Below are 27,850 nucleotides of genomic sequence, written 5' to 3' on the forward strand. Positions count from 1 at the left end.
AGAACTAAGTCCAAAGTAGTTCTGGCTATGACAGCAAATACCACTACACCATATAACCCCAATACTCCCGAGCTTAAGACAGCCATGTCCTCTTCTCCAGTTTATTCTGCCTGTTCAGAAACTATTTTACAAACAGGTGAATTTATCATGCAGACTAAGACATGCCCCTTTTCTCGTGGAACTTGGGGTTTCAATGGGGAGAAAGACAATAAACAGGAGGGGAAAAAAAACCAAACACGGAATATAATTTCAGGCAGTGCTAAGTGCTATGAAGAAAAAATAAAGTAGGGTAAAAGAACAGAGTGAAAAGCAGAAAGCTATTTTAGACTGGGTGGCCAGAGAAGGGCTCTAAAGAAGAGATATTTGATCATGTAAGCTACCGGTTTAACAACATAAATAGCATTCCTATTGCATAATTGGCCTAGAAAACTCTATTTACAACTTAAAATACACATAATCGTCTCTATGAAAATAGTTTCTACTTTGAGAGGCAGTAGGGTGCATTGGAGGGGCTTCCCAGATGGCTCTATGGTAAAGAATCTACCTGACAAGCAGAAGGCCTGGGTTCAATCCCTGGATCAGGAAGATGCCCTGGAGATGGAAATAGCTACCCACTCCAGTGTTCTTGCCTGGGAAATTCCATGGACAGAGGAGCCCAGCAGGCTCCATGAGGTCGCAGAGTTGGCTATGACTTAAGAGAAAACCACTGAGAGACTAATACCACCAAACCAAAGCTTACTGGAACCAAAGAGACTATGTTTAAATCCTGGCTTTGCCCCTTACTTAGTAAGTATGTGCTCTTAGGCAAGTCACAAGCTTGCTTTCTCTCTGAATCTCCGTTTCCTCATGTATAAAACAGACATAACAGAAGCTAGTTCATAAAACTGTTCAGAGGATTAAAAAAAAGTACGTGAAAAGGCTTAGTAATATGACTGGTGTTAAGTGTTAACTGTGAGATCCCTACACACGTGTGGTTCTTCTACAAAATGAGTACTGTGTACTGAATGACTTTTCATGAAGAATCATTACTAAAGCATTTTATTATCACAAGCAGACACATACCGTATTTTTATCTTCCCATACTGGGGACTCAAAAGTCCAAATCACCTCTGACTAAATGGTTATTAGATACTGGTGATACAAATGACACTGGCTTGATAAGACTGGTGTCATGTTTACTAATGTCACTCACTTTTCTTCACTTGGTCATGGACTGCTTCTGTTTCCATTTGTATCCCTAACTCCAAAGTTGGCCTCTTTTCAGTCACAGTTGTAATGGTTAATTTTATGTGTCAACTTGGCCAGTTGCTTGGTCAAGCCTTAATCTATATGTTGCTGTGAAGGTTATTTTGTAGATCTGATTGGATACTACCTTCCAAAATGTAGATTGGGCTTATTTAATAAGTTGAGGGCCACAAGAGAAAACATTCTGCCTCCAGACTGTAACACCGAAATCTTGCCCGCATTTCTGCTGCGTGGCCACACAAATTCCAACCTTGCCGGTCCCCGCAGTCATGTGGGCCAATTCTCTAAAACATCCATCTATCCATCTACCTACCTCGTACTACCGGTTCTCTCTTTGGGGAACCATGAGTGATACACGGGTCAACCTTAGAGTTGGCCCCCTTCTTTTCTCTCTTCATTCTATTATCTATACAGAAGACAGAGATCCTATTAACATGTTAGTAGGATAAATCACTCCTCTGGTGGTGGTTTAGTCGCTAAGTTCGGTCCGACTCTTGCAACCTCATGGCCTGTCGCCCACCACCCCTCTGTCCATAGGATTTTCCAGGCAAGAATACTGGAGTGAGTTGCCATTTCCTTCTCCAGGGGATCTTCCCAACCCAGGGGTCGAACCCCCGTCTCCTGCACTGCAGGTAGTTTTCTCTAATGACTTCCCATCTCTTGTAAAAGAAAAGCCTCCTTGGAGTGCCCTACCCCCTACTTTCTCCATAGCACTTCTTACTACCTAAAATACCATGTGATTTACTTATTTCCTTTTTGTCCCCACTAATATTAAGTTCCAAGACAGAGTGGCTTTTTGTGCACTCCTGTATTTCCAGCCCCTACAATAATCCCTGGTACATAGTAGAAGCATCATAAATACTTGTTGCTTGAAGAATAAACAAATGAGTAAACAAAGTATGATTTTTTTTTTAATGTATTCTTTGTGTTTTCCTATGCTTTCCAGTTTTCTACATTGGGTATTTATTTCTACTATCATATACTGCTGAGAATAATGTAGATCAGAATAACTTTTTGGTGGAGGATTGGTCAATGTTATAAAACTTTAAAAAGTTTATACCCTTTGATTTGGAACTTTTCCAATGACTACAACCTAAGAAATAAGTACAGACTAAAACTTAATAACTTTAGTGTCCATCAGTAGGAGAGTGATTAAATTATTGTACATAAAACCTAATAAGTATAGACTAAAATTTAATAATCTTAATGTCCATCAGTAGGAGAGCAATTAAATTACTATACATCCAGACAATTAAACTCTACATAATTATTAAAAATGAAGATCTAGGTTTATTAATGTGAACCATATTGGTAAAAATGGGGTTATAATTCAGTACATATAGAGTGTAAGCCTATCTATAAACAAAACAAAACATACACACACACACACATAGAAATAAAATGTCAAGGAAAAAAAAACAAAAGAATGGACACTAAAAGTGAGAATATGGTTGAATGATTAATTTCTTCTTTATACTTTTCTACTATCCGAAGTTTTTGCAATGAAAAAGTGTTACTTTCATAACCAGAACAATAAGTATAAATCAACAGAAGTACATAAACCAGAATTCTTACAAGCAATATAATAAAAGACTTTAGTATGAGGCATATTGTGTCATTTTTGCTGAGAAAGTAAAAAGGTCTTTTCTGATGTGGTCTGAATTTCATTTATCCACCTACCTATCCTTAAATTATGTATACTGTTAAACTTTATTCATCACATACATTATCTTATCCATCACACACACACTGTTTTGGAAGCCATAAATTAAAACTGTCAGGAAGACAAGGTGTCATTTTCATTTTCCCATAGCAGAAGCTCACAACCATGGCAGCTGTGCGTGATCTCTCGAGTGTGTGAACGTGTAAACGACCAGCGAGGCGATGCCGCGCTGCCCCGGAACGCCGCGCTCTCGGAACTGTCTCCAGAGCGCGTGAGTGCTCACTGCTGCTTCTGCAGCTTCAGAGTCTGAGACCATCACGTTTTCAGAAAGTATGACATGGAAATGATCTTAAAAATACACAACAATTTCAATTCATAGGAAAAACAGAGGAAAAATCACTTCTTTAGAAAAATGCTAAAATAAATCGTTCTGTTTGGCACTTTGAAATTTTGAACTTTCAAAGTTTGTCATCACGAACAAGACACTTTGAAACCAGCATTATTTGTATAAAAGACAACGTGATATACTGCAGACCACAGCAACCTCACAGAAGTTAAAAACTGATGATGATATAGGGAAGTGAAGAAAAACAAAATCTTGAAAGAGATGTGTATCAGCGGGCATTATCAGATTTAAGGAAATGAAATAAGCATATGATTTCAAACCAGTGAAGAAAAGCTGGATCAGTAAATAGTATGCAAAAAACAGAGTGGCCATTTAGAAAGAATGTGGATCCCTGATTCAAAGAATTTACCAAAGTAAGCTGCAGAAGGAACAGAAAGATTTAAATATAAAACAAAGCCAAAGACCACTAGAAGAATGGTGAAGGAAAAGAATGACTAGAGGTGGCCAACAGGCACATGAAAAGATGCTCAACATTGCTAATTATTAGAGAAATGCAAATGAAAACTACAATGAAGTACCACCTCACACTCATCAGAAGGCCACCTTAAAAAGTCTACAGGAACAGGGGATGAGAATCTGCCTGCCAACGCAGGGAAGATGGGTTCAGTCTCTGGCCCAGGAAGACTGCACATGCCACAGAGCAACTAAACCCGTATGCCATAGCCACCGGGCCCGTGTGCTGCAACTACTGAAGCTCACGCAGCTAGAACCTGTGTGCTGCAGCAAGAGGAGCCGCCGCAGTGAGAAGCCCACTCACCGCAACGAAGAGTGGCCCTGACTCAGAGCCTGCAGGCAGCAGCAAAGACCCAGCACAGCCAAAAATAAGGTTATTTTTCTACAGTCTATAAATAACAAATGCTGGAGAGGGTATTGAGAAAAGGGAACCCTCCGACACTGCTGGTGGGAATGGAAATTGGTGCAGCTACTACGGAACACAGTATGTTAGGTTCCTCAGAAAATTAAAGTTACCATACCATCTAACAATCCCACTCCTGGGCGTATATCCCTACAAAACTATAATTCAAAAAGTTACATGCACCCCTATGTTCACAGCAGCATTTATTCGCAATAGCCAAGACATGGAAACAATCTAAATGTCCACTGACAGATGAATGGATAAAAAAGATGTGGTACATATATACAATACAATGCTACTCAGCCATATAAAAGAATAAAATGCCATTTCTGGCAACATGGATGAACCTAGAAATTTCACTAAGTGAAGTAACTCACAAAGAAAAAGACAAATACCATATGAAAACACTTCTATGAGGAATCTCAAACACGACACACATGAACCTATCTGTGAAAGACACATACACAGAAAACAGCCATGTAGTTGCCAAGGGGGAAGCAGGTGTGAGAAGGATGGACTGGGAGTATGGAGTAAGCAAATGCAAACTATTACATACGGAATGGATAAACGAGGTCCCACTGTATAGCGCTGGGAACCATATTCAATATCCTGGGACAGACCATAATGGAAAAGAGTATGAAAAAGAATGTGTGTCTGTGTGTGTGTGTATATATATATATATAACTGAATCACTCTGTACAGCAGAAATTAATACATTGTAAATCAACTATACTTCAATAAAAAATAAATTAATAAAAAGAATAAATATGACTATATTAAAAGTAAAAATATCTAAGCATTATCAACAAAACTGAAAGGCACAAGTCAGGGGAAAACATCTGCAATAAATGACAGGAGTTACTATATTTAATACACAAAGAGTTCCTACAACTCAGATTTTTTTTTTAAAAAGTCATTTTAGAAAAATATAAAGTAGGTATGAAGAGATAACTCATAGAAGACAAGTAGAAATGGCCAGTAAATACATATGTATCTTAACATTTTCATTCACAGGAAAGGCAAAAAAAAAAATACAAAATTAAACTATTCAATGCCAGCAAAGACATATAAAAAGGGAATCTCTCATCCACTGCTTTTAGGAGTGGAAACTGACCCAACTTGTCAAAAGTACAATTTAGCAACTTAAAGTGTTTCAATGTGCACACTCTTTCACCTAGGGAAATAATCAAAGAAGTATACAAAGACTTAGCTGCAACGATGTTCCACTCAATATGGATGTCTCAAAAACTGCAAAAAGTCTTGACAAAGAGGGAGGGTTTCTTAAATTCAGCAATATGTATATTAAATGGAATATTATGCAGTGATTTAAAATGATGGTACAAAGTCTTAATTCACCATGTTACTATTTGTCATTTTTTATTATTAGTTTAATTTTGAACAAGTATTAACAAGTAATAACAAATATTATTATTTTTAATAATATTTTAAAAGTAAACCTTAAATATTTTTAAATGATATCCAGAGCTTATAGCAATAAACTAGATTATAAAGTGGTCCACCCTCCATGGAAATAATTTAGCCACTTCTATCAAAATAAATACTGTTCATTTTGTGACAGATCACTGAGTTATACTCAACAATTAAGATTTCCATATTTATATACATTGTATTGTAATTCAGAAAAAAAAAAACTATACTCCTCTCAAATCCATGGATGATAAAAGTTGGTGAAATTTCCACTGGTAAAAGAGTTAGGCTTTACAAAATCTGGAGACATGTCTATAATATGACGATAAGTAAACAAAGGAGACTGTATTGTGGTTTTTCTACACTGAGCCCATTTTCCCTATCTTAAAAGAATAAGAAAATCCCTATAATTGTAGAGTTACAAATCCTATGAATGAAAAAACTGAAATACGTAATGCTAGACAACATTAACTGTTAACAATTGTTGGGGGGATGGATAGGAGGAGAGATTATTACTTTTCTGTAAATGGACCGTTTAATAAAGAAACACTGATATTCTTTGACCAAGCAATTTTACTTCTAGGAACTTATTCTACATACATAATTATTCAAGTCTAAAGATATACATTCATTCAAATAAAGTGCCATGAGACAAAAAAATTGAGCCCCGAAATTCCTTTAATAGGGAACTGGATATATATTTTTTAAATGATAAAGCTAACATAATGAAATATTTTTGTGTCTATTAAAAAGAACAGGGTTCACATGGTCTTATATGCTGATATGGAAAGATGGGCGATGTATCTTACCAATTTGAAAAAGCTACTAATTGAAAAGTAATACGTATAATATGGTCATATTTGTATTTTTTTAAGTTTCTATCTAAAGGATAACAGGGGAACCTCCAAAGTAACACTTTGGGAAGTGAGACCTGGATTCAAAGGAAACATATGTCTTTTATAACTTTCTATATTAGTTGTACTATTTTTAATTCTTTGAACCTTTTTTTTTTTGCTAACATAAAACAGTGATTTGTCATGCTCCTTCTTTTTTTAAAGCTATCTTAGATTTGTTTAAAAATGCTCCAGAAAAAACAAAGTTCAAGAAAGAGAAAGTTGGACTAAGAATAGCTTCATTTTGAAAACTGTTCGCAGTTGAGTTGAAAGGGTCTCTTTATTTTTGTGTGTTTGGAAATTTCCACAGAATGTCTCACATAAAATCTTGCTAAGTCTTGCTATCTAGTACAGCTAAATCCAGAGCTATTCCAGGTGAGTAAAAGTGTGAGCGGCACTATGCTAAGCCCTCTTTCATCCTTCTCATGATTCCAAAGTCACACTGTGGGGTTCCACAGGACATTAAAACACCACTCTTATAATCATTTTCATCACCGTAACAATGAACAGAACCTGCACAATCTGATGAATTCCTTCCTGCCCAATAGGCAGGAGGAAGAGATCTTAAAACAGCAACAAATGTTCTCTCTGGGTGGTGAGGCTACCAATAGATTTTTTTTTTTTTAAATAAACTATATTGAGTAAATTTTCTTATAAAGAGAAAAAAAAGTTTTTTAATGTTCATAAAACACTACACTCTACCATTGAAAGGTTATTTCAAGCCTTCCCATTATTGGCCCTAGAGTTCAACAAAATAATGAACAAGAAATAATAATTCCCCAATACTTAACTAGAAAAAAACGACAAAGACACTGAGTTGGAACAGCCACGTCTGACCTAAGGAGACAGCCCTGCACAAAGTAAGAGCACCTGGCAGCAGGGGCCATACCACACACCCAGCCTTTCACCGACCCTGATCCTGCCCTGGACTCCGAGGCTGTCAGGCGGGGCTTCCTCTTCTTCAACAGGGAACCCGGGGCACGCATTGAAAGAAACCAATTTTTATTCCTTCAACAGCCAGCCAATGGTAGGGTGTAGATGCTATCTCCCTCTGCTTCATAAAACCGTGTGGGCAGATATAACCATCTCCATGTAAAGGATCAGGAAACTGAGGGTCAGGAGAGTAAGACACTTGACCACCGAGAGTCACAGAGCTATTAAGCATCAGACAGAAGAGGAGAATTGAGGTGTGTCTGCTCCAGAATCACGATTCTTTCTACCAAGCTGTCTCCCTTCTCTAAAAAATACTCTCTTATGTCGGTAGCTGTAAGTTCCAACTGTAGTGTTCTCAGATCAGTGTGGATGACAATACACACTGGACAGAAAAGAAACAAGAAAGGCAGCTGTCAGAAAGTCCTATTAATTGCTGCACCGCACTCTCCACAGCAGGGCTTCCCTGGTGGCTCAGTGGTAAAGAATTCACCTGCCAATGCAGGAGATGCGGGTTCAATCCCTGGGTCAGGAAGATCCCCTGGGACAGGAAATGGACAGAGGAGCCTGGCAGGCTATCGGACGCCACTGAGCGACTGAACAACAACTCTCCAAATGGGGCTGGGAGAGAGGCACTGACACTTATTCACAGGATCCCTTCTGTCATCTCAGTCATCAAAATCAGTCCAACTCTTTAAAAAGGCTTATCACTAACACTCCCCCTAGCTGAGAACTTGTAAATGGCATTATCAAGAAAATATGTCACTTCCCTACACAGAACCTCTACATTCCAGGTGCATCAGCCTTCAACTTTTAATGATAAAAATAAAAGGGAATTTTTTTCAACCCCAAAATGGCAGCTGCCAAGTTAAGGTCACTACAGCACGCTGCCCAGAACACTGGTTTTGCAGTTATCCAGATTTTAGGCTTTTTGGTTGTTAATATTTATTTACTTATTTGGCTGTGCAGGGTCTCAATTATGAGAACTCTCAGTTGGAGCATGAGGGATCTAGCTCCCCAACCAGGGACCGAAGTCTGGCCCCTGCACTGGGAGTGCAGGTCCCAGCCACTGGACCACCAGGGAGTCCCAGATCCAGGCTCTTAACCTAGTTCTGCCACCTAAATAGACGTGCAACCTTAGGCAAGTCAATTACATTCCATAACTTCACATACAAAAAGCCAAACTAGACAACTTCTCCATAAATAACTCAATGAGATAACCTAGTACCTAGAGCCCAACACTTAAAAACAAGGTGGATATTTTATGATACTGATAATACATACACAGTCATATCTGATACTTAAATGATAATTATACTATCATATATAATATGTGATAGATAGATACGTGGTCTGAACTCTTGATTATATGATGTAACAATTAACTGGTTGAATCTGAATAACTGAACCAACTGAAATATTGATTTAGTTCAGCTTAGTTCAGAGGCATTCAGATATTCTAGTTCAACTGTTCTAAAAAAAATGTTGAGGGTTAGTCACAATTTTTAAAAGTAGGTATGTATGTGTATATATGCAAGTGTGTGTATGTGCATGTATATTTGGCTAACATCAGAATTTCATTACACACACATACACACCTGGACTTTTTTTGTGGTTCAGGCTGAATTTTTGTTCACAGGTCTGCTTACTACAATGAACTCCAAGAGAGCAGGGACTAAATCTGCACTGCTCATCTTTATATACCCAGCACCAATATAGGCCCTGGCACATACCAACTGCTCAGTAAATACTCACAGAAATGAATTTTCAGAAAAGCCACTCAGCAACCTCAGTAGCTTTAAGATGCAGGAGGGCTCAGGTTGGTAAGAGGAATGTAATTTCCTCCCTCCAGAGATAATCGGCAGGTTTTTCTTTTTTTATTTTCAAACAATGACTAAACAAGTCACACACCGGATATCTCAGTAGCAAAGTTTTCACAAACAAAACTAAAATGGAAAACTCTAGAAATAGTAGCATTCCAGAGTAGAGGAAAGAAAGTCAATTTTGGAATCGCGCAAATCTTGGATTCAAATGCTAGCTCTACCACTTCACAGATTAACTTGAGTCCAATCATACATATCACCTCTAAGACCCAGTTTCTACACCCAAAAAAATGGGAATAATACCTACCTCCTAGGGTTGTCACAAAGCTAATATATATGAAGCCCTGACTACAACTGGTGGTGAGTGGGTTTTTTTTTTAAACAGTTTTATTGAGGTAAATGAATGATTTTTATTTTTTTAAGTCTTTAGCATTCCTTTTCCTCTCTCACAAACAGAAGAAACTAGAGGAATACATTCTGCCCAAAAGCACCTACAACACTAACTTTACTCCTGCTTTTCAAAAGGTATGAAGTATCAGCCAATAGACAGGCTAGTTGGCTTATGTTGAAACTGTTTCTTGGTACGTGTGGTCATTTAAGGGGCTCTTTCATGCAATGCCAAAGCTCTAGCACAGTCAATCAGGCTCTTCGGGTAGCCTATTCCTGCTTTTCTAGGGCCTTCTTAAACTGGGCTTGCTGAGAATATGAATGCAGAAGTCATCTTTGTGACAAAAATAAGATGTAGCTTATAAGAAACAGGCATTCTTTGAAAAAGCCCCTATTCAAATTAAGTCACTAACTTTTAGTACTTGTTTTGGACACTGGAAGTAGACAATTAAAATAATATATAAAACCAAAGAAGAAGTCTTCCAAGTTCATTTACATATGTTTACTTTCCTTTCACAAATGGAGCAAAACAGAATGATTTGCTAACTCCAATCAGCTGAGTACATATTTCACTTTACTGTGCTGCATATTCTTCCATAAACTAAAAAAATTAAAATCTAAATAAACAAAATTCCCCAATATACCTCTGAAGACACTATTTGTTCCATTAACATTTCAATGAATATCACTCAATATTTCACCTTATTTTAAGGTCTACTGGAGGAAACGTTTATATTTTTTCTCTTAAACGATTTTCACTGGGAGAAATGAGTCAAAGAATTAACTTATCTGGGTTTCCATTTTCAAGGTAGAAACCCTATTTGCTCCCTCCCACTCACCCCAACTCCAGAGAATTCACAATACTGCTACTAAAATATACTGAATAATGCCTTCCATTGGTCAATTACTTTTAACTGAATGCAATAAAAATAATCTGCACTTCCAGATGTCATAAACAACTACAATTCTTCACCTGCTTAAATTTCTGGATAAAAACTGGATCAATCCACTAAAAAGCAACTGTAACATTCAAGTAAGCATTTTCAGAAAAACAGGAGACAAAGATGTACACACTATTACTATAATGCAAATATCCATTATTTAGCACCAAGGAGAGCACATGCAATAATCTCAGTCTGCTATTTCAAAAACATTTTTGTTAAAGTTATACCACATGCAGAGAAGTTGCTTTTCCAAAAGTAAATATGCATTACACTGGAGCATTACTGAAACACCCAATCCCTGGACCCTTAGAGTCCTAACTCTACTTTTCAAACAGACTCTAAGACAACTGGATCTTATATTGACTTCACTCTCAAGTTAACTGTTTTCTAAAGAAAGCAATCTGAATCAATAACCACACCAATGCAGCTCAGAATGTTCACAATCCCAATATGAAGGAAATCTTCCCCCTTTCTGGCTCCCCAAGTGCATTTAAAGATTGTAAACATGAATAGAAAGATTACCTTGAGAACAGTAAAGTAAACCATACCATCAATAAGATCCCTCTAAATCATTTCCTGATTCTACAGTGTTTTCCTCAAACAGGGCAGTCTCAACAGGATGCCAGGAATTCAATACTGCTTTTTAAAGATATATCAAACTGTCTGGAATATACAGTGATGAAAACTGAATACCGCTACTGAAACCATACTAAATTAAATACATGCTTTCTCTAAATAGAGCTTCCCCAATAAAGTCACAATGTTTTCTGCCTTGACTCTTAGAATTCATCCCAATACGTGAGGTCAGTCCAGCTACACTCCTGTTAATAGCTTTTATTGGAGCAACCCCTCCCACACCCTCAAAGAGTTTTACTTTTATCTGTGGAATTCTCTGCCAGCCTCGGCCTGGAAAACTGGGTGGACCCTAAGGACAGGTGTCAGATCTGGTCTTTGGGAGGTGGCCCAAACTGACAGTTATTGCCAGCATAAAGCTGTGATCTTTATAAACTTCAATTTGAGGCTTTATACTGTTAGTGTTCCCTCTCCACTCCTTTGTGGAAGGAGGGAGAGAAAGCAAGCCAAAAGGATGAGTTTCAAAATAGAAAAATCACCACTTTAATTATGAAACCCTCCCAACTCAAGAAAGAACTGTTAAAAGTAGCCAAATGGAAAATGTCAAGGTTTGGGGGGTACATGCACAACTATTAAACATGAGAATCACAGATTCAAGGTGGGGGTTGGGAGGATAAAAAGCAGGAGCAGAAAAAGAGGAGCAGAACAGGGCCCAGCCAAAGACCCATTTGCTCAGAAGGGCCCCTCTTGGTATGAACTCCTCCATGTAGGGCACCCAGGCTGGAGGAAAGCAGAGGGTTACACAGAACATTTAGCAGACTTAACATTGGATTAAACACACTACTGCAAGTTTCAACAAATGTTCATGGTATACGTAAAAACACATTTACAACAAGAAAGAAGAGAGGCACCTGGAGACATCTGACACTGGGCATGCTCTGCAGGCAACTCAGTGCGCACATGCTCTCTACCAGGTTGGCGCAGCCTAGCCACAAAGACCTTGGCACAGAACACTGCAGGGTGACAAAAAGGAAGGGAGAGAAGAAGCAGTTAGAGGCCGCACAAATCACTCCTTCACACAGGCAACTCGAATGTTAGTCGGGCAGGGGGTGCACCCATGGCAGCTTGGAGGTCAGGGGTGGTAGTCCAGCAAAACTTACGGAAACCTGGGAGAGGGCCCACTTTCTGTCCTACGGAAAGGAGGTTTCTGCTGCCAACCACTAACTCCTCAGGAAGGTACAGTGAGCAGAATCAAGAGGGAGAGAAAGAATGTTTCAGTGGAAACCCATTAAAGGGAACTGTAAAGTTTGAGGGAAAAACAAGATTAGCGGGGAGACTGTGACTCTAACATCATGAGCTTAGCAGCTCTGTCGTGTCCAACTCTTTGTGACCCCATGGACTGTAGCCCACCAGGCTCCTTTGTCCATGGAATTCTCCAGGCAAGAATACTGGAGTGGGTTGCCATGCCCTCCTCCAGGGGATCTTCCCAACCCAGGGATCAAACCCACGTCTCCAGCATTGCAGGCAGATTCTTTATCATCTGAGCCACCAGGGAAGCCCCAATGGTTTTTGGTCTATGTCGTATAATTACAATTGCCATCGTTACATTACCTACTATGGGGCCAGGCACTTTAAATGTGTTCTCTAATTACCACATCACAGTGTCAAGAAACTGAGGTTCAAAGGTAAGTCATTTGCACAAACAGCAAAGGAGGGGAAAGTCAGAATTTCAAACTTTGGTTGCCGCTATTAAAACCCACATTCATTCCACAAAACTATGATGCCCCTATTATAAAAACTTTGATCACCTGAAACTTTATCATCTGGGTACAGTTTTTGCACTTCCCTAAATAAAATCACAGGAGACCTAAAGACACAGGCAAAAAGAACAAGAAAGATGAGCGATAGACTGATAGATAAAGGAAACAAAAGAGCTGATAAAAACACATCTGATTTTGAGTGTCACCCAGATCTCTGCCTTCCCAAAGGGGGAAAAAAAAAAACTTTAGAATAATCATGACTTTCATTTTGGACTTTGCATGCTATGTTCATTTAACACAAGTAAGAATTAAAAGTTTATTTCATTTACCCATTCCCATTATTCTTTAAGAGCTTGCTGGTTTTAAGGGAATTAAGAAAAAAAGTAAAATATAAACAAATACAATATAGCTAGTATTTTTAAACCATTAGATTTGTGGTATTCAATAAGTACTTTTTCAAACCTAAGGTCAATTAATTTACCCTGGCAAATGAATAATCAAAAAAAAAAAAAAAAAATCTGAAGGTGGGTGTTTGGGTTCAACCAAAATACTCCAGAAGTCTCAGACCCAACCTTATAAACTTGTTTATTCTAGCTATAATTAGAATGGTTAAATATACCCACTTTCCTGGGACAGTCCAAGTTTACACCAGTCTCAGCATAACTTTCACTTTCAAAAGTGTTCTGGTTTGGGAGGTAAATTCTATGGTTACCCCAACTACAATATAAACAAAGACCACTATGCTTGAACTCAGGTAAGCCTGGGTTCCTGCCTATCCACCACCTGTACTTTCTAGTTAAATCCCACCGATAATGTAATAGAGTAGTGAGATTATTTGGAAAAGGCATTTAAAGAATACGAAACCAGTGGACTCAAATGGAATAAAAAACTGAGCAGGTTTTTGGTAATGAAGAAAATACCATGTATTTCCAATAGTATGCTTCCATTTCAAAGCTTCCCGTAGCCAATATGGTAGAATTATATCAATGATACTCCAGGCATACATATGTCATCACCCCAACAATTTAAAAGAGTGCCATAAAAGACACTGAACAAATGTTTGGATAATATAATGACAATAGCTGCCATTTATCAAGGTCTTGTTATATGCCAGACAGTTGACATAGTAAACCCTCACAAAAACCCTTGTAAGACAAGTATGATTCCATTTTACAGATGAGGAAACCAAAGATCAGGAAAGCAGAGCTTGATTTGTTTAAACAGCAACTTATTGAAAGTGCAAGAAAACAAGGGCTAATTGATGACAGAACTAGGACAAGAAGTTAATCCTGTCTGACTCTAAGCAAACATGTTTTCTTTCCACTGCAACAAACTGTATCCAGAGATACCTAGCAAAACATTTAGAGCACAGAAAATGCCCAAACACATTACATGTGTATATATACGTAGATTACATAGATTATTTAATTTAAATGCCCAACATCCTCATAGTTCAATTTAAGTTCCCTTTTTGGAAACTCTGTAGTTATCCAAATCACAGAATCACTTAGACCTGAGAACAGACTTCAAGGATTACACTTGTATTCAGCAACTAACACCAAATTAACACCAAAACACATCTGCAAATCAATTTTCATTGATTCAGTAAAAACAGGTTCCTGCTGCAGAGTTTAGTATGTATTTACCTCAAAGGGTAAAAACCATGAAGGCATAAGGTAATGTATTCTGATTAGGTTCTGCTAATAACCTGAGATCCAAAACTTAAAAAAAAAAAGAGAGAGAGACCAATTTTCACATTCGCTAAATCAAAGAATCATGGATTGTGAGCTCTGGACCAATTAGTTCAAACATCCCCTCCGCCCCCAGAAGTGAAGAAACTAAAGCCCAAAGAAGAAAAGTAGTGAGTAGTTTCCTAATCATCTAATGACCTAATTAATACTTATAAAAATATGGAAAACAACATAAAATAAACCTGAGAACCTAATTTCAAAATATTAAATATTTATTACAGGTATTTTTTAAAGCTTGACATTGAACTTGTATATTCAGAAAAAGACTTTTAAAGACAGTGCAGTTTCTAAGAACTTAATCTTTATAACACCCATGGAAGATATTCTGGAGTAAAGAGAGTGATACCAGTATTTATAACAAATATTAGAACTGCCCTACTTTCACAGTCAATTACCTTGGAGCTAAATAACCAACCACAGTGCTGAAAAATAGTTTTTACTCAACAGAAAATGCCACTCTAGAAAATACATCCATCTTTTAATAAAGACGCCTATGCTTGCTAGTCTAAATAAGGCTACTCTTAGGGCTAACAGTCCAAGAGGACATTGATCTATTTGTAAAGCATGGCTAAACGTAAAAGTTCCATAATTATCAACCTAAGAGCATTAAAATGCAGCTTTGACCACAAGCAGTAATGGATTCTTGAAGCTGCTAATTTTAAACTTAGGGACCCGGTTGAGAATTCATGTTGACTATTATGGAATAACTGATTATCCATCATTCTTTCACTGAATAAGGCAAAGCTCTCTTCATGTGAGCTTCATAGAGGCATGCCACACAATAATATCTCTCTCTCTTTCGTTTTTTAAAAAGCTAACAGTGGTCTATCTTTAAACTTTTGGAACATTATCTCATTATTAAAAATATCTGAAGAACTTATCCTGACACCATGGGTATTTATCAATTTTAAGAAACACTTATTGACCTACCTATTAAGCTAACAACAATACAAACTAAGCCTCTTTCCTCTTGAGATTTCAGCCTGGAGCTCAAGAGAAGCACAGTGGGATCACAATGAAGATGCTTAAGGGGTATAAAACCCCTAAGAAATGTTTGTTTTAATTTTCACATTTAGCAAACAATACTCTAATTTAGGGTTGTCCACAAACAACAGTAACTAATTCACATGGGGTTCTAACAAGAAGAGCAAATAACCAATTAGATTGATTTATATTTATATGTTGTATAGCCAAAGAAAATAACATTAATCAAGAAAACTGACAGTGTTTATTAATTTTGTCATACACACTGTATAATCAAAAACCAAAATCAGGGCCACTATGCTGAGAGACACTGTAGTGCTGTAAGGACAAAAAGAATAATAGCTTTTGGCATTTTTCAAAAGCAAAGTTATTAACAGAGGTAGGAGAGAAATGTCCTAGGCTCTCTTCCTATTGCCATAGGAACCACAAATCAAAAGGGGAAAGTGGCTGCAGGCACCTTGCCTCCGATTGGCTGGCTTTGAGAAGAACTCACAAAAGCTAACTTTGGTCTGTGTCTAGATGGAATTGTTTTTGAATATCTTGCCTGATTCCTTCTCAAAGAGGCAATTCTTTTACAAGTTACTCAAAGGGGTATTTTATGTTAATTGTCTCTCTGATTTAGAAATATGCCCTATTATAGGTTTTCCATAAATCGCTCCAATTTTTTTCTTTAAACTACTTTCCACAGACCCATTACCCACCTCTTCTATCTCCTATCATTGCGCTTGAGATAACCAAGTTGAGGCGCTTAAATTCTACTCCACTCAACAAAAAACTTATCTGAACTTATATCTGTGGACAGAAAAACAATTAAGACCTTCTCTCTCCCCTGGGAACTCATAGGAGGGAACTTTGAGAATATGCCATGTAAATACAACACACACACACACGCACACGCACACATACACACAGTCTTAACACAGCCAAAGGAGGAAGATGCCTGAACTAACCATAAAGGATGAGTAGGAGGCCGCCAAGGGAAAAAAGGAGAGAAAGAGATATTCCAGGCAGAATGAATAGCATAAGCAAAGCCGAGTAGCTAAGAAATGACAGTCCTATGCAAGGAACTGCAATTAATCTAGTATGACTAAAGTTTCTAAGCGTGAGCTGAAGAAAGCTTAGAGACATAGAGAGGGGCCAAATCACAGAGGTCTCCCCATACCTTTTTTTTTTTAATTTTTAATTTTTTATTTTTTTTACTTAGTTGGAGGCTAATTACTTCACAACATTTCAGTGGGTTTTGTCATACATTGATATGAATCAGCCATAGATTTACACGTATTCCCCATCCCGATCCCCCCTCCCACCTCCCTCTCCACCCGATCCCTCTGGGTCTTCCCAGTGCACCAGGCCCGAGCACTTGTCTCATGCATCCCACCTGGGCTGGTGATCTGTTTCACCATAGATAGTATACATGCTGTTCTTTTGAAATATCCCACCCTCACCTTCTCCCACAGAGTTCAAAAGTCTGTTCTGTATTTCTGTGTCTCTTTTTCTGTTTTGCATATAGGGTTATCGTTACCATCTTTCTAAATTCCATATATATGTGTTAGTATGCTGTAATGTTCTTTATCTCTCTGACTTACTTCACTCTGTATAAGGGGCTCCAGTTTCTCCCCATACCTTTCTGTCGAACTTGAGGCTTCACCCTGTAGGACAGCAGCTCTTACACTGTGTGCCTCAGCTCACCAGTTAACAGCCAATCCTACCCAGGTGTATGGTCCAATTTTTTTTTTTTAATCAACAGTGATTCAGCGGCAAAGAATCCACCTGCCAATGCAGGAGATGAAGGATAGGATACAAGAGTTCTATCTCTGGGTGGGGAAGATCCCCTAGAGAAGGGAATGGTAACCAACCCACCCACTCCAGCATTCTTACCTGGAAAATCCCATGGACAGAGGAGCCCAGAGGGTTACGGTCCACAGGGTCACAAAGAGGTGGACATGACTGAGCAGACACAAGATTTTATTTTCCTGCAACTCAGTCTACATACTGCTTCAACAATGTATGTCAGAGGAGTAGAAGCAGGTCACGCAACACACTGGCAAAGGTGGGGTGAGGTTCTTAAGCGAAAAGGCAGGAGATAAAGTATAAAACAAGTCAACGCCAAGCCAATTCAAGCAAGCATGAAAAAAACATGCTGTTTTCTAGACCATGTGGGGAACATTTTCCACATGCAAGATAAGAGAGCAAAGAAGTCTACTCAAGAGTAACACAATGATAAATACAGGAAACCCAAAGATAAAGATATACCCACTTGAATACAGAATTCCAAAGAATAGCAAGGAGAGATAAGAAAGCCTTCCTTTCTCAGTAATCAATGCAAAGAAACAGAGGAAAATAATAGAATGGGAAAGACTAGAGATCTCTTCAAGAAAATCAGAGATATCAAGAGAACATTTCATGCAAAGATGGGAACAATAAAGGACAGAAATGGTATATACCTAACAGAAGCAGAAGATATTAAGAAGAGGTGGCAAGAATACACAGAAGAACTGTACAAAAAACATCTTCACGACCCAGATAATCACGATGGTGTGATCACTCACCTAGAGCCTGACATCCTGGAATGCGAATTCAACTGGGCCTTAGCAAACATCACTATGAACAAAGCTAGTGGAGGTGATGGAATTCCAGTTGAGCTAGTTCAAATCCTGAAAGATGATGCTGTGAAAGTGCTGCGCTCAATATGCCAGCAAATTTGGAAAACTCAGCAGTGGCAACAGGACTGGAAAAGGTCAGTTTTCATTCCAATCCCTAAGAAAGGCAATCCCAAAGAATGCTCAAACTACCACACAACTGCACTCATCTCACACGCTAGTAAAGTAATGCTCAAAATTCTCCAAGCCAGGCTTCAACAGTACATGAACCATAAACTTCCAGATGTTCAAGCTGAATTTAGAAAAGGCAGAGGAACCAGAGATCAAATTGCCAACATCCATTGGATCATCGATAAAGCAAGAGAGTTACAGAAAAACATGTACTTCTGCTTTACTGACTACACCAAAGTCTTTGACTGTGTGGATAACAACAAACTGTGGAAAATTTTTCAAGAGTTGGGAATACCAGACCACCTGACCTGCCTCTTGAGAAATCTGTATGCAGGCCAGGAAGCAACAGTTAGAACTGGACATGGAACAACAGACTGGTTCCAAATCGGGAAAGGAGCATGTCAAGGCTGTATATTGTCACCCTGCTTATTTAACTTCTATGCAGAGTACATCATGTGAAATGCCGGGCTGGAAGAAGCACAAGCTGGAATCAAGATTGCCAGGAGAAATATCAATAACCTCAGATATGCAGATGACACCACCTTTATGGCAGAAAGCGAAGAAGAACTATAGTGCCTCTTGATGGAAAAAAGAGGAGAGTGAAAAAGCTGGCTTAAAACTCAACATTCAGAAAACTAAGATCATGACATCCAGTCCCATCACTTCATGGGAAATAGATGGGGAAACGATGGAAACAGTGACAGACTTTATAAAATCACTGCAGATGGTGACTGCAGCCATGATATTAAAAGACGCCTGCTCCTTGGAAGAAAAGCTATGACCAACTATTAAAAAACAGAGACATTACTTTGCCAACAAAGATCCGTCTAGTCAAAGCTATGGTTTTTCCAGTAGTCACGTATGGATGTGAGAGTTGGACTACAAAGAAAGATGAGCACTGAAGAATTGATGTTTTTGAACTGTGGTGTTGGAGAACACTCTTGAGTCTCTTGGACTGCAAGGAGATCCAACCAGTCAATCCTAAAGGAAATGAGTCTTGAATATTCATTGGAAAGATTGATACTGAAGGTGAAACTCCAATACTTTGGCCACTTGATGCGAAGAACTGACTCACTGGAAAAGCCCCTGATGCTGGGAAAGATTGAAGGCAGGTTTAGAAGGGGACAACAGAGGATGAGATGGTTGGATGGCATCACTGACTCGATGGACATGAGTTTGAATAAGCTCTGGGAGTTGTGATAGACAGGGAAGCCAGGCGTGCTGCAGTCCATGGGGTCGCAAAGAGTCAGAGATGACTGAGGAACTGAACTGAACTGAATGATAAAGATAGGAAGTAAATAGCATAAAAGTCATATATGTTTTTATAAATATTATGAAATAAGAGTGCTTACAATCATGTAATTCCTTCAAATGAGACATCAAAAACTTTTAATATTCAAACCATTGCTAGAGACAATGATAAGACAACTAATAAACTTTTAATCAGAGAAATGACCTTTAGCAGCTGGAATGAAGCGTGTTGAAGAGAAGTGAGACAGATAAGTCTATTAGAGAGCCTAAGGACAGTCTCTTATTTTTATTTTACAACTAATGCAAATTTCTTTCAGCTAAGCTACAAAGAGTAGACACAAGGGCCAATACTTACCTTCAGAAATACTTGCCTAAAGTCAATTTTTTTCCAGTAAAACTCTCACCATACCCTACCAACCGAATATAAAACAGAGTAATGAAAATATAAAACAGGTAATGAAACAGGAGCTACCAAATACAGGAGTGGGAGCAAAGATCTATTTCACGGTAATCACTTGGTGGTAACACACTCTCCACTGAGAATCTCTATCCAGGAGTGGGAATTTGTCCTAAAGAATGACACAGTAAGTGGGCTCAAACAGATTATATAACTCCAGCCCTCTAAACCTGGATGTGACAGCTATAGAGTATCCGTTCAGTTTCTGCTGGAGGCGGTCCTCATCTCAAAGCAAATAAAGCAAGAATTAAAGTTAATCCAAATTAGGAACTACCCTACTGCCTGAATTCTCAGACTGCTGCTTTTCAGGAAGCTGTGGTGACTGTAATGAACATAAGGCCACAGAGCCTTTAAGGGCCCACAACGCAGGCTTCTGCTCCTATAATGTCTGTTGGCAATCTGTAAGAAACATCAAACTCTCACCAAGTAACTGTACTGTTTTTAAAACCAAGAATCATAATAATCAGGTCATAGGATAAATGTTAATTCATAGTTTAAAGGTATTTTCCAAAGTATTTTAAAGAACTGAATAGTTATAATTTTTCATTTATAATTTCTATTCATCCATATCTTCTAATGAACACCTAGTTCATTAGTTTCTCTCCGATGAACACCTAGCACTATTGGGTCCAACCGTCAATATGTGATAGGCTTTCTTCTCCTTTTTATTGTAACAGAATTTGAAAGTAACCATGTGACATATAACCAAGAATGTTAATACTTTAATTCTTAGCAACTGTACTGTAGAACCACATATTTATAGATAATACAGCATACGGTATTTTCAGGATGGGATATATGTGAAAGGAAGAAAAGGGCATGGGGAGAAGGGGGCAGTGAAATAAGAAAAGAAAAAAGGATAAGAATGTGGAAAACTGAAATTTACTTTCTGCCAAGTTTTAGAGATTCAAACCCAACCAACTTGTCATGGAATCAGAATTCAAATCCACAGCTCAAACTTTCCTTAAAATCTACTATTTAAAAAAACACTTTTAATGTCCAGACAATTCTCATCAGTCCATGTGGTCACAAAGAGTCGGCCACAACTGAGTGACACTGTGCACGCACACATATATATATACACACACAATTATCTAAAGTAAGATGTTGTTTAGTTGCTAAGTTGTGTCTGACTCTTTGCAACCCCATGGACTATAGCCTGCCAGGCTCCTCTGTCCATGGGATTTCCCAGGCAACAATACTAGAGTGAGTTGCCATTTCCTCCTTCAGGGAATCTTCCTAACCCAGTGATTGAACCCGCATTTCCTGCATTAGCAGGCGGATTCTTTATCTGAGTCACCAGGGAAGCCCCTAAAGTTAAGATACCAGAACCCAAAACTAAAATGGATCTTTCACAGTTTTCTTTGGTAGAGAGACGAAGGGTAATTTTTCTTTTATAGTTTCTATTCATGCATATTTCCTAACTTTTTCTCCAATGAACACCTAGTACTTATAATATTTTAAAACTACAATGTACAATTTTAAGTAATGCTTTTTTTGTTTAACTATATAACGAATAATATAAATTATAATAAGTTACAAATAGTAACTTGACAATTTAAATAAAAACAAATTCTCTTCCCAAGAATTAATTCAGTCTGTCTCAAATACCTGTGGTTTAAAAACGTGTTAAAATGTTGAGTGCCAGAAAAACATTTCACCTAGTGACTTTCAGAAACAGCAGTGAGCAACAAAATGGTAACAGCTTATTCCCGAGTAATTTCAAAGGGGGAAAAAAAAATCACTGTTGTCCACTTCACAACTACCACCCATAACTCAAAACTGTCACCAGGTTTTTTCAGAGCTGTTACAGATGCTGGAGAGAGGAAGGATTAGATGTATGGTGGGGGGGAGCAGAATCTCTATTCTAAGCAGCATGACAAGAACAGGATGTCAAAATAATCTATTTCCGGCATAGCCACATGGGTCCTCAGTTGTACTAGGACCAGTCTGAGGTTCAGTTGCCAAGAAGGAACAGATTCCCCTAGCAAGTTCCAGGTCAGATCAGTTTGAACCCAATCCCAATGGGGTTTGATATCCAAGATCCACAAAATCTGAGACAGGCGAGAACCAAACGACAGTTAAATTAAGTACATCTGAGCCTTTGTCAGTTAGCACCTTTTGCCCAGTTAAAGAACATTTTTCAGAACTAGGGGAGATGGCTAAACTATAAATTTAACATTCCCAATTTAAAAATGTTAAATGTAAATGAAATTTACAAAAAAGGATAATTTGGGAAGGAGATGCAAATTTGTATTTTCAGAGTACCTACTATGTGCCAGACAGGTATAGTTACCTTGATCTCATTAACTGTCACACTGGTGACAGTTAATACCAGACTGGTATTTTAGTTTTAAAGAGGAAGAAACTAAGGATCAGAGACATCAAACCACATGCCAGAGGTCAAAAGTAGCAGACGTGCAATTCTATCTGACTCCAAAATCCCCGCTTCCTTTGCTGGACATTAAACTCCCTAAAGCAGCAATTTCCTCTGATTTATTTTCAAATTTTATCTACTTGTCACTCATTTGTACTGCTTACAGGAGTGTAATTTGTATAACCCCCCAGGTGCAACTTGTCAATACACATTTAAGACTTGGAAAACATGCACATCATTGATTCAGCAATTTCATATGTGGGGAGTTACACTACAGGAAAAACTAAAAATATGCCCAAAAATACAGCTAAAAAGATGTTCACCACATCTCTGTCGTAAGCGCAAAGGAGAGAATGCCTAACAACAGACAATAGACTGGTTATATAAATTACACATCATCCAGAAGACAGAATATGATGTATCCACCAAATAAAAATCATTTTTATAGAAGTATATTTATTGACCTAGAAGTAAGTTATATATGAAAAGAAAGTTACAAAACATTGAAAAAGTCAAGAAATCTTAAGTGAATAAAGGCTACAAAATCAGGACTTTCGTTATATTATGATCTTATTTTATTTGATAAAATATAACACACATAAAACATAGAATTAAATACAGGAGATTCTTATTTTACTCTTTTTGCCTGCCATAGTTTTTCAGATGTAGCCAATATACAACTGACAATCCAGTACTTAAGCTTCTCACACTGTTCTCCTCCACCTTTCTCTCTTCTCATACCTTTCTCCTCCAGAATAACTAGCATTTCCACACTGTTAACTTAGGGTTCTGGTCCTAGCAACTTTTCCCTTGGGTCAAGCCCATTCTCCATTGAAGGTGAAGAACAGGTGGGGTTCAGCTAGCTATCAGAGTTTGGTCACACTCTGAGGCTACCTCGCCAGAGAAAACTCTTCAGTAACAGTGCTCCGTTTTACAAGGCTACCACCTCTAAATATCTGATAATCCAAACTTCATGACCCCTGAGAGGACTTCCAGGTGGGATAATTAAAAACTCGCCTTGTTTTGTAGCCATCCTCTGAGAACCAAGAGGCACCTGACTTCGTTACATGTACCAGGGCAGCAGCCCCACTCTGAGAAAGGCCAGCCTCCCCTTCTTCACCATTCCAGGCCCAGGTGCTGGCGTCACCCCTTCCATGTCCTTCCATCAACTCTCAGAAGCCAAGAAGCTTCAATCAGAGCATTTATGAAAGTACCCAGACAACAAGATCTGACTGCCCTGTAACATCAGGACTGAGCCAAAATCCTTACCCTACTTTCATGTATGAGAGAATGCAAAGTTTATGTGTTTTAAAAAGAACATTAGAGGGAATTCCTTGGCAGTCCAGGGGGCACAGGTTCAATCTCTGGTCTAGGAACTAAGATCCCACAAGCCAGATGGCACAGCCAAAAAACCAAACAAACCAAAAAAGAAAGTGGAAAAATTCCCCCCTTGATATAATGAACAATCTTATTCTTTCTAGGAAGAAGTATCACTTTCAGAAAGATGACTTAAGGAATGTTACTGCACCTACTCTCAAAGGGTCTGACTTCATTATAGTCAGAACACATCTTAACCCTATTTTAACTTTTTCACTTTAAACTGATTATTCATTCAAAAAGTTTACTGAACATGCAAATATACTAAATGCTTCAACAGACAACACAATAATTCTTAAAACAATATTCTGGTATCAAAAGTATTTCTGGAAATAAAGCGGTATCATTTCCTACCACACTAAAGGAAGAAAGATGGCTAAATGTCTAAAGTATCAAATATTTTAAAGAAATACAGTTTCACTGCTTTCAAGAGTATTAAAACTTAAACTCCACCTATTATAATAGTATTTTAAAAATCACTTTCAAAGACTTTCAAAGCTTCCACTATCTAAACTGCTTCCCATCTCATTACAGCTATTGAATGAAAGTTGGTCCTGCTAAGAAACCTTTTGGAATCAAACCAAAATTACACCATAAACAAGCCCTCTATTACTTTCTAAACACTGCTCATTTCTCAAATACATACTTATTTTCAGAGACCTAACCATCCTCTATCCCAAAGAAATACATATTCCAAGTTGGTAGAGTCTCATGTTTAAAATTTTATACACACACACACACACACACAGACTGATATAGAAAACAACTGTAACCAAAATTTTGCTTCAGAACAAAATGAACAGCATGAAAGTAAGTTGTCCAAGCTAATAAATATAAAGGGATTTCTCCCCCTTTAATAAACATATAGTAAACTCTGCACTTGCTCTGCTTTCTCATGTAGCCCCATTGTTCTCATATCCTAAGCTGACCTCGGTTTCAAATAAGAATGAAGTTCTGTGCCTCACAATCCACTGGGCTCTAAGAACAAATGAATCCGCCTTTCAGCCAGGGGCTAGGACTGCCTTAGGAAGGATTCCTGCTGCTTGGTGCAGAGCAGGGATGTCTTTGATTCCCTTCACGTTGTCTATTTCCTGCAGGCAACTGGGGAAGGGGAGTTCTTACCGCTTGAAGTCAGAGATTTCATCAAATTCTAGAGGTGAAAGGGACCTTAGAAAGATCATTTGTCCATCTTCTTAAACTGTTATTCCAGCCCAGGTCCTCTAAATGTCTCATGAGATAACTTTTGGTACTTGGCCCCTTGAAAGCACCCAGTCTCAAAAGCAAGTAATTGCTGTAAAACGCATGATATGGTAAGATTAACGTATGCCTTAGAGACTCTTTTTGCAGGAATACATTATGAACACAGGCAGACTACAATACTCCGGAAGTTCTCACACAAAGGAATTAATGAAGTCAAGATTTAGAGGCCCAATATCAATTTAAGAAATACTGGACTTCTTTGTCAAAAACCATGTTCAGCGCCACTGCTTTAACTTTATGCATGACAATTATATGCAGTTGGTCAAGATGTTCTATGAGGAACAACACAGATGTCACTGTAATAATAAATTTTTCATTAACTGAGAAAATACAGAATTGAGAGGAGGATCAGAAGACAAATCTCATACGGACATTTCTTGCTGCATTTAAAACAAACAAACAAATAACCCATGATCCACATTTCTTTCAATCGATGAATTAAGTCTAAAGAAAAACAATGAAATAGCCACTAAGATTGGGATATGAGCAAAAAAGGTTGAAAGGGTGATATCCCTTATACTTTGAAAATAATCAAATTCAAAAACCAAAAATTGGTCTATAAACCACAGGAAAACGCTTAAAGTAATATATTTTCCTGTAGAAATTGTACTTTATTTCCAAATAAACTAGGTATTATATTTCTAAAACAATTTATTTAAGTAACAAGCAGTTGGTAAGATGATTTACCAACTTACAATGTAATGTTTTCAGGTCCTCACAGCACCTGTACAGAGTAGGAACTCAATAAATATTTGTTAAATTATCAACTAATTAATATGTAAAGTCCTGAAAGTTTACACACAGAGCAAAATATGATTCAGAGGCTAGAGAGGATGTAATGCTGTAACTTTAACACTTGTTTTTTGGCCACATCACCTAATCACAGTAAATGACTCAGGAATAAGCACACAGTCTAAGTTGAATTCAGGACTTCTATGAAAGCCACAAGAACTCACTTTCCCCACTGAGTCTGAACTTAGGATGAAAGCTGGAGCTACCCTCAGCCTACCACAGAGTATGGAGCTGGTTCTAGGAAGGACCACATTCTCTCTAGGGAAGAAACCTGAATCCACATCCACCTATGGATTTTTCAAATTTTAAATTCTTTGCTTTGGCTTAACTCAGCCTTGAGTTTTCTACCACTTTCAACTAGAAAAAAGTAATAACAAACCTTAAATATTTAGTTAATAAATAAAACAGCAAAAGCCAAAAAGGTATTTGACACGGCCAAGATCTTAAGAGATAAGGAATATCCTGCCAATGAAACATTCTTAAAACTTATATTTATTTTCCTAGGAAGTCATCTTATTCTACTAAAAGTATACAAAACGAAATGTTCCAAGAATATCTCATTCCTGGTATAATACAGATACTAAAGAAAAAAAAAAAAACAAAACACATTACAGGATAAACTGAACACTAAGAAGAATGCAGAAAGAAAGCAGAGAAAAATGTGTCCTGATTTTCCAAGGAGCTCTGAAATCCAATACTGAGAAACTCAACCCTCCTCTTTATAGGCACTTCCTTCAAATAAGCAGTGAGGTTGGCAGTATCAAATACAAACACCAATTAGATAAATGGGCTTCCCTGGTGGCAATGCAGGAGAACTGGGTTCGATCCCTGGGTTGGGAGGATCTCCTGGAAAAGCGAATGGCTACCCACTCCAGCATTCTTGCCTAGAGAATTCCATAGACAGAGGAGCCTGGCGGGCTACAATCCACGGGGTCACAAAGAGTCAGACACAACTCAGTGACGAACACTTTCAACTATTCCTTCCCTTGGAAAAATATATCATAATTTGCAGAGTCAACACGACTGAGCCACTGAACAACAGGGGATGAGTTTTGATTGTTGTTTCACTTTAACTGATAGAGAAGCACACTAAAATCCTACAAATCCCTGGGTGTGATTACCAATCTACAAGAAATGTAAGTAAGAACAAAATTATGTAGACCTATTAAGAACATAATTAGCAAAATCCAAATTTGGGGAAGTTATATAGAACAAATGACCAGTCCAGTTTCTTCAATAAATACGTGGCAAGAAAAAAGATGGGAGAGAAGGTTTTTATAGATTAAAAGAGATTTGAGAGACTATTAACTGTAAACAATGAGTGAACCAAGTCTGTCTCCCGAACTGAAAAAACAAACTACTAAAAAAATGTATGAGAAAAATAAGACAAATTTCAATAGAGGACAACACAATATACCTGACCAGTCCCCGAAAAACTGTCAAGATCACCAAAAACAAAGTCTGAGAAACTGACATAGCCAAGAGGAGCCTAAGAACACATGACAACTGAATGTAAGGGATGATCCTGAGTGAAATTCTGGAGCAGGAGGAGGATATGGAATAAAAACTAAGGACAGCTATGGACTATCAATAATAATGCATCAGTATCAGCTCACGACCACACTAATGTAAGATGCTAATTATGGGGGAAAAAGGAGTATATGAGAATTCCGTACTACCTGCTCAGTTGTTTGCAAATCTAAAACTTCTAAAAAATAAAGACAATTAGTTTAAAAATTATTTGAGACAAGCAAATATAAATAGACTATTTGATATTAAAGAATTATTCATTTTAGGTATAATAATGGAATTGTGTGCTCTGTATGTGCATGTTTTTATCAGTCCTTTGTTTTTAAGTCTGTCTCTTTAAAACAGATGCATACTGAACTATTCACAGATAGATGAATGAATAAAGTTAACAG

At 37.8% G+C, this 27,850-nt stretch overlaps 1 protein-coding gene across 7 annotated transcripts in view; it reads right to left on the minus strand.

Moving 5' to 3' along the window:
- FBXW11 (F-box and WD repeat domain containing 11) overlaps positions 1 to 27,850 on the minus strand; it is a 213,060-nt gene that overhangs the window by 162,403 nt on the left and 22,807 nt on the right. For 4 of the 7 annotated variants that reach the window (XM_043489015.1, XM_043489017.1, XM_043489013.1 and 1 more), the window contains exon 2: positions 12,060 to 12,161. The exons of the other annotated variants lie outside the window; for them this stretch is intronic. In XM_043489015.1, coding sequence (XP_043344950.1) covers positions 12,060 to 12,161 — 102 coding nt within the window. The remainder of the gene's footprint in view (positions 1 to 12,059; positions 12,162 to 27,850) is intronic. 7 annotated transcript variants of the gene reach the window in all.

Source organism: Cervus canadensis, chromosome 16 (assembly GCF_019320065.1).
Source record: "Cervus canadensis isolate Bull #8, Minnesota chromosome 16, ASM1932006v1, whole genome shotgun sequence".
NCBI classification, from domain to species: Eukaryota; Metazoa; Chordata; class Mammalia; order Artiodactyla; family Cervidae; genus Cervus; species Cervus canadensis.